Source organism: Chaetura pelagica, unplaced genomic scaffold (assembly GCF_000747805.2).
Source record: "Chaetura pelagica isolate M959 unplaced genomic scaffold, ChaPel_1.0 scaffold386, whole genome shotgun sequence".
NCBI classification, from domain to species: domain Eukaryota; kingdom Metazoa; phylum Chordata; class Aves; order Apodiformes; family Apodidae; genus Chaetura; species Chaetura pelagica.
This window is the reverse complement of record NW_009953703.1, coordinates 959,279-968,087: the sequence shown is the minus strand read 5'-3', so window position 1 is coordinate 968,087 and position 8,809 is coordinate 959,279. Positions and strand designations below refer to the sequence as shown.

Below are 8,809 nucleotides of genomic sequence, written 5' to 3'. Positions count from 1 at the left end.
GCATGGCACCAAGGCCCACAGAGGGCAAAGTGCCTGCCTGCTAGGATTGTATTAGATGAATCTAGAGGACAGAGGGAGCAAAATGTGATAGAAACTTGCTATCCAACTGTCCAAACTGACACTACAGAGAAGTCCTTGAAGCGAATTTCCCCAAAACCATGCTCAGGTTTTGACTTAGAGGACAAAAAATTGTCTACTCCAAAAGGTACCCATGGAGCACACAAACATAATGGGATGCAACTTCCAGGGAACCAAAATTACAGGGCTAAGTTATCTGACAGTGTCCAATGGATGTGTGAAAAAACAACCCATTTGCCCTTTTAATTCTTTTCAATTCTAAAACTGTTAAAAAACAAACAACAATGGAAATTTGTCAGCTACCTCATCAGATCCATCAGCACAGTCATAGTCTCCATTACATTTCAAAGATGCAGAAATGCAGCCTCCGCTTGCACACACATACTCACTTGAAGAGCAGGTTGGAGATGCTGGTTAGAAACACACATTTTAGCATTAAGAAAAATACAGTTTATAAATAATTTGCTTTCAAATGTTTATTTTCCTCTGGTTAACATAGTGAGCAAACACATATGTGTAGCTGATTAGAGCTTTTCCAAACAGTCATCAACTACAACCAAATAATTTACAAACTTGATTATTGAATTCTAAGTAAAATGTGTAGTAACAGTACCAATGTAGTACCAATCAGCAGTGGTTAATACATATATACACTTATTCATAGAATGACTATTTAAAATGTGCTTAGTGTTTAGCTAAAGTTCATAGAATCACAGAATGGTTTGGTTTGCAAGGGACCTTAAAGATCATCTAGTTCCAAGCCCCCTGCATGGGCAGGACCACTAGACCAGGTTGCTCAGAGCCCCATTTAAGTAAATGCTTGTAGTAGAATATGCTAAATTAATCCCAAACCATGGTTTTAGTAATTATACATGATTTAAATTATATTAAATGCTTATTAATCAGTTTTATTTAAAATACAGATGGATCTTTTTGTTGCATTAGAAATGAGAGGACTTTTGTCATTGGCTTCTATGAATTGTACCCATCCAAAGCTTATAGAAAATTGAGCAAAATTCCTAGAAAAATAAACAACTAAATTTTCCAAGACAGTAATTAGGAAATAAAACAATGACAACAAAAATAATATTCACTAGAAAAAACCTTTGTGAAAGGACTATTAAAAAACTGGTTTAAAAAAACAAAGCAACATGTCCCCAGAGATAAATTAGTAACATCTGCTCTTTTCAGAGCTAAATTTCATAAGCTGAGTATACATTATCAAATAATATTTCAATATAATTAAATGAAATACTATTCTCACATAAGTGGGGTTTTCAAAACATGGAGGACACAGTGATACACATTCAAAAGATGAAGTATTTCGGATTTCTTTATGCTCTTCCCGACTCCTAGTGCACAAGGAATCTTGACTTGTTGATTTATTTTCTCCTTGTTTCATTCTGATTTACTCCTCACTCCTTTCTGTTTTATCTCTCAGCAGTATTTAAAACAATACCTGGATCACAACTTTTCTCATCATCCCCAAGTTTGCAGTCTTCATGTCCATCACATTTCCATTTTGCTGATATGCACTGACCATTTGAACACTGGAACTGATCTCTCGAGCAGCCTGTTTCACAGTATCTCTGGTAGAATAAAAATGATGTATATACAAGATCAAGAGTTGGATACAAATGTTTAAAATATACAGCGAATCAAGGAAGTTATAGCCTATACTCCTCCACACTATAAAATACACTAATGCCTTGTGAAATAAAATAGATTTGCAGATATGATTCATGTAAGATGGCTTGCACCTTCTTAAGAATGGTTCTGCACTGGCAGGAAAAGAGAAAGGACAAAAGGGACAATAAAGAACAGAACAAGAGCAAAGCATTATCCATTGAGGTTTGCTACACAAGTCTACACTGTTTTTCCAAAAAAACTCCACAAACCACACCAAACCACTGTCTATAGAGAAACTTATTTCCCAACCAGGACACCAATATAACCAGGATGGGAAGAGGTCCAGATAATTGCTGGGCCAAAAATATGTAACTATTGTTAAACATTAACTTATTTGCATGTTCTCTTTTAAGGATAACTAGAATTCTCATTGGTGCTTTTTAACATATTTGTATGTGGCAATTGATTCCCCAGCAACATAAAACTGCTAGTACTAAAGAAATATTTTCCTGGAAGACACCTACCTCATCTGAGCCATCTGCACAGTCATAGTCTCCATCACACCAGAATCTTGCTGAAACGCAGTCTCCATTTGCACAAAGAAAGTCTTTCAAAGTGCATGTTTGAGGCTCTGAATAAAGAAAAGTAACAACCCTAGGTTGATTAGCATTTTCATAAAATATTCCATCCATAAAACCTCCCAATCAAGGAATAAAAGTCAAAAGCACTAATTTGCAAACTACAAGCATTTTTTTCCACAGGAATTTGTTTCATAACAGTTTATGGCTACATTTCATTTACATATAGTAACTTAGTAGTGAAAATATTTTCATTTAATTCTATCAAATTTCTTTGGAAAATTATGTGATGCCGATGATATAAATATTCTTTATTTTAATGCTTTTATGTTATTTCAGGTTTTATGAGATACGTGCTACAGACTAGAAATTCATTTTGCACTCGTTAATATCCAAATTAATTGGAACTAATCAGACCTTTGATTTTCAACCATGCAATAGCAAACCATTTATCCCTTGCCTTTTAACCTACATCTATGACAAGATTCAGCTTCCCTTGTGCTAGGCATCCAGGGGTTAAGATGGTAAATGGAATGCCTAAGGGGTCAGGTTTAGTATGACAAGTAAAATAATTCACTTTTCCAGAAGATAAGTATGAGAGGAAACATGACAATAACCCATTGACTTATTACTTAAAATGCTAGAGTTCTGACAGAACAAGAATATAGTGAGATGTATAACTCAGTGTATTTTCATAAAAAAGCCCAACTATCTATATAACAGAAAACACAAAAAAGAAATAAAGGATAAGGATGAAATTTTTAAATAATTTTAGGAGAAATGGAAAGAAGATGTTAGACATAAGGAACTTAAGGATCTTACAGATCAGTAGGAGACAGTAAAGACTGGAAGTTAAGTGGGATGTTTATGACAATTGGTTATGTTGTCCTACTCGTTGGGAAGAAACAAACACAGGGATGTCTGAACTCATTATAAAAGGTAGACACAATAGAGGGTTAAGAGTAGACACAAAATTAATCCCAGGTACAGCAAATAAAAGGTTAGTGTTTATATGAATTCTTCGATTTTACACATACTGCTTCTAATTTGTTTCAAAGAAAAAGCTCATTGTACAAATGTTAGTAAATCATGGACATTTGGTTATTTTTGTAGTCAACAGGCCAGGAAGAGGAAGTTCAAGATTCAACAAATTACATAGAGGAAATAATTTGTGGGGAAATTCACATGCAAATAGACATTTGCCATGTTTCTATATTAATTTGCAAAATATAAGCAAATACATTTTCTATACTGCTAATGAATTATTTATAAACAGAGACTTGATTCTAGATAAATGTACACAATGAGCTAACTTCTCAATTCTCTGTTTGCAAGAAAGATTTCTTCTGCTGCTGGAATGCATCTCTGTGATTTACATATGAACACAGGAGAGCACTTTCCCATCAGTGCTCAGACTGTCAGTGAAAGGAATAAGTACTAAATAGACTTCTGTAAAACCACTGAAGGACAGCATTTTTCAGCTACTGCTTTATAAGAACACTGAAACTCCTTCTTGAGAAAAGCTTTTTCAATTATTAGAATTTTATTTGAAACACTGAACATTAGATGATCTACTTCTTTCAGACTTTGAAGTCTGAAAATAACCCATAGTGCCAACAGACATTTCTCATCAACTTAAATAGTACCAAGAAAAGGAGCTAATGGGAAACTTTTACAATTATTTAATATCTGAGGTTTGATTTTGCATGTAATAGGCAGAGATATTGCACTAGGTCATGAATTGAAGACATTTTTTAGGAGACTGATGTATTGATACACAAGTCCGAGGGCAAGAGGCCACGAGTTTTATGAGAATAGGTTGTGAAGTTCAAACTTCCAGTGTACTTTTCACTTGTATTTGTACAGGATTAATGTTTGCTCCTTGTGAGAATCCTTTGTCTTGTAGCAGCTATTTCAAAGCAAACTTTTAAAGAAACTGATTTGTATAACAGGAAAGGTGGAATTTGTATGTAGATAAACAACTAAAAGCAAAACCAATCAAGGGATAGGAACACCTCAACCAAAATGAGTCTCAGATCTGTGAAAGCACAGCTCAGCAACAGCTAAAACATCAGCATGTCACCAAGGCTGTTTTGGTCACAAATCCAGCACAAAGCACCACAGTAGCTACTATCAAGAAAATCAAACCTAGACCAGCCAAAACCAGTACACATGTCAAAATGGACAAGGAGGAAAAAACAAAACCATTCTTCTTGTTATTCTCCACTTCAATACTGCTAAAAAGAGTAACAGGCATTAGGCCACAGAATGCTGCAACATTTATACTGTATTATGTTTTCTTCAATTACATTCAATAAAATATTCCTGGTGCTTTCTTTTCAGCAGGTATAAAATACTCATTACTATGAAATTCTCCTTTTTTCAAGTTTCCTGAAAAATACTCTTTTTATTCTGATTTTTAAAAACCCAAATAAACTCTGAAAGCAAATTCCCCCTCCAAAAAAAGATATTAACTCAGCGAGTTAAAAATTCATTGTATTTTGTTTTATGTGGACCTACAAACTTCTTAAAAACTCTTACGTATTTGGAAGGGTCCAAATACCCTTAAAAAACAACAGACTGTAAGACAAATAGTTAAATAATGAAGTCATAATGGGCACAACCATTTTAATCAAATCACTAATAATTTCTCTCACTCATATGTGATATTTTTTTAACAGGCATTCTGTTTGACTTCCAAGAACTTCACCAGGACGTTGTGTGTGCATGCAAAGAAACTATATAGAGAAATCTAAATACCTGAACTGAATTTCTGTAATTCAATGAATTCATTCTGCATTCTTGAGAAACAACTCATTGTCTGCAAGGGTTGCCTGACAAACCCTTTGTATATTTATGTATGCTATGAAAAACATACCTTAATGAGCACTGTAATACATTTTGTCAAAAGCTTTTGAAGTTCTAACTTCATATACAGTTGTTTCATTACACTTCATTCTATAAGTGGTTTGACAGCCTATAAAGAATTTTATACATCTACTTCAAGCAACTGAACAGTATTATATATTTGCCCAGTGTTTCCAAGATTTTGATTTTTACAACTGTGTCAGCCTACTGTATTTAATTGAAACAGCAGAATAAGGGACTCAGCAGTTGGAAATGAAGTATGCATTTGACAAGCAAAAGAAAATGGGAAAAAAGCTAACACCAACTACAGATCACCACTTTGGTGCACTATGTCTGGGTACTCACTAACTCCATCCATTACAACTAAATACAGACTTCTTTATCTGCCAGTCAAGAACAGTCAGGAACTGAATATCTACCTTAATTACTGATGGGAACAAAAAGAAGGCAAGCCTAATAATAATTTACAAAAAAATAAAGAAAATAGTTTGTCCCTCATTATTCAACCATTTTTCTTGTAGTACAATAACCTCAACTTTAAGGAAGAAACTTATTCATACCAGGGGATAAATAAATCCCACTTCAACAACATGGCATATTTCAAATAAGATGCTTCTCACTCATTTTGCAAAGGGCAATACTGCTTTGTGGAAGTTGGACTTTTCTTATTTTCGAGTTTTTCAAAAGATTTCAAAAACCACCATGTAGATTAGCACTGCTATAGCAAAACTGCTAGATAGCTCTCTTTGATTTTTATATGAGAATAACAGAACATAAAATAATTTCTTGGTATTATAATACAAGGGAAAATGGAAACCCCACTAGCACCAGTAATCACTTCCTAAGTAAAATCTCCCACAAAGTTAAGAAATCTTTTGCATGTCAAACCCCTCTGTGAAATACAACAATAACTGGCTCTGAGGGGCACTGAGCCACGTGTCATTTTCCTGTTTAGATGAACCACTTGCATATGAACACACAAGATTCTCTGATGTTGATAGCGATTAAAATGCAGACAAATCCACTAACTTTTCAAGCAGAATGATACACCCTGTACCTATGAACACTGTGCATTAAACTGGAGAAAGGGGCAGACAGCACATACTCAGCATGAGAATACTTAATTTATTAAGCTTTCTAGGTTGAAGATACTAAATATAGAGGCATGATATTCAATCAGGAATATGCATTTGAGATTATCTACACAAAAATATATTGATTTCTTGGACTGCTACGTACAAAAGAAAACAAGAACAGAAATTGTCAACTGAGAGAAGGCATTTCAGAAATGTTTGTCACATCATCACTGAGTAGTTTTTATGATTCTTATCTAGAGATAAGAAATGCAGTACTTAACTTATTGACAAAGGTAAACTAATTGTAATATTTATTTTTAACTCATTAAGAAGTCATAGGTCAGGCATTTTTGCAGAGCTGATTACAGCTCTTTGTATTCATGTATGAAATCAGAGAATTTCAGCAAAAGACTTTTTCAGTTCTGCTCAGCTGATTTTCAAGGGATCAGGTAGCATTGTATAAAAACACAGAGGTGCAGTTTATCAGAATTAAAAGGTTTCCTCTTACATGTTGCTAAACTGAGTCCACTCATAATAACATGTACTTAGGTAAAAGTTACTTACTACAGTTTTCTTCATCAGAATTATCACCACAATCATTTTGGCTGTCACATCTCCAGTGATCTGGAATACAGTTGTTGTTTTTGCACTGGAATTCATGGGGACCACAAGTTTTTTTATCTGTAATTAAGATGAATATAATTTAAATCATTGCAGACAAAGAGACATCATGGAAAAGACTGCTACTAAGCAGTGACATGAAAATATTACTAAATACATGTAAGAAGGAGCAACCAAAATACTTGAAATGTTACTTTCAGAAATGTATTTATCCTACCACATTCATTAAGAATCTGTTTATTCATTTATAACAAAAGAGATATGCTCTTAAATTTCATGAAATAAATGAACTATGGACCGTATACACTGTAAAAACCATGAAACTCAGAAGGGATCACAACTTAATGTGGAGAGGGTATTATTATCACACCGAATCTCAAAACCTGCATTCAGTTTTCCTTGAATTTATCTGTAAGATCACTTTACAAAAGAAAAGATTACAGCAAACCACAAGAATATATATTTTTAAAGGCACAAAATAAATATTTCTCAGAGCTTGGGTTTGCATATAGCAGTTTTAGACTCACCAGACCTGACAGAAAACGTTTGATTTGCATTTTCACCTGCTGATGCCTTGGATTGAGGGTCTACTTTTAAAAGAAAAACATTATAAAGCCTAAAAGAGCTAAACTGAGACTAATTTTCTTCATGCACTACATTTTCCATGAGCTTCCCTGTTTACAGAGCAGCATTGTAGGCAAAGCTTCTAAAGATCCATGAACATTCTAAACTCCTCCAGCAGGAAGAAGCTGCCTCTGGTTTTTATTTGTATTTTTTATTTCTGGAGTAATTTTTTTCAGGTTTTAAGGACCAAGACGAAAGGAAAGAAATTTAAAAGTTACGAGTGACATTTTATTTGAGAGAAAAAAAAAAAAAAAGTTTGGTTTGTAAAAGCCTTAATGACATATTTAAAATTACATGTCACTGTGATGATATTTCAATAGAATTTTTTTTTAATTTCCATTAGGCTATTTCATAGAATGTCAGTTCAGACTTCATATAGCTATTATGACAACTCAATGAGTTCTGGTAACTGACAGAGGAGGAGGACTGAAACACTAGCATAAATCAACCTTTCTCTGCCTCTAAAGCAGAAAGGACCATGAATTAGAGGTATCAGATCTGATGCTACAGCCTAACCTGCTGCTTCTTGTGCTTTGCTCTAGGTGTGGTTCTGGAACTAAAGTAATAAAACAAAACTATATTTGAATATCAAAAAGGTGGAGGTGAATGGTGTTGCAACTCAGTTGTGTACCCTCAAAATTTTGGTAATTACAATATTGCTGCTGCCTTTTGCATTTGTTCCTTATTCTCTGACAATATCGCTAAGTAGTTTTCTCCCCAAATACTTTTTCCTGTGGTGTTTCTCAAGATAACAGCCTATGATATTTCAATCATGACATTTCAAATACTTGCATTGGCATAACTTTAAAAGCATTTAACATTACATAACAAGAAAATATCCACCTCCCTGAAAACAAGACTTGTTTTTGTTTCTGTAACTTAGCAGATCAACTTTCAAACCAGAAATCCATCATATATTTATTAAAGTACTTCTAGCAAAGCCTACACTCTCCCACTAATGTATCTGCCCACAAAATGAGTCCTAAAGACTAATGACAGATGATACTTTATCTTTCCACGTTCAATATAAATACCACAATCTCATCAGTAATACTCAGAAGGCAGAGGTGACATCTCTTCATTTCAGCTACTGGCTAGGATGAGAAGAACATGCAATACATCTTTTCTTATTCTTCATAAAAAATTATCTAGTTCTCAAGGATGCTAAATCCATTTCCTAGCATTTCCTCTTTACACTTAAAAAGGTTGTGTGTATAAATATATCTATTCATGTGCAGTCTAACCTTATGATTACCACTTGAATCTCAATCTTTATTTTTACCAAAGCCAAAGAAATATTTAATTTTTTATAAAAAAAAATGTGCATGTTTGTAA

The 8,809-nt window shown here is 33.8% G+C and overlaps 1 protein-coding gene across 1 annotated transcript in view; it reads right to left on the bottom strand.

The window, feature by feature from the left end:
• Positions 1-8,809, bottom strand: part of LRP1B (low density lipoprotein receptor-related protein 1B) — a 671,221-nt gene that overhangs the window by 63,832 nt on the left and 598,580 nt on the right. The window contains exons 67-70 of the mRNA XM_010000387.1: positions 6,794-6,910; positions 2,232-2,338; positions 1,538-1,667; positions 382-488 (exon numbers count right to left, since the gene is read on the bottom strand). Of these exons, the coding sequence (XP_009998689.1) occupies positions 382-488; positions 1,538-1,667; positions 2,232-2,338; positions 6,794-6,910 (461 nt within the window). The remainder of the gene's footprint in view (positions 1-381; positions 489-1,537; positions 1,668-2,231; positions 2,339-6,793; positions 6,911-8,809) is intronic.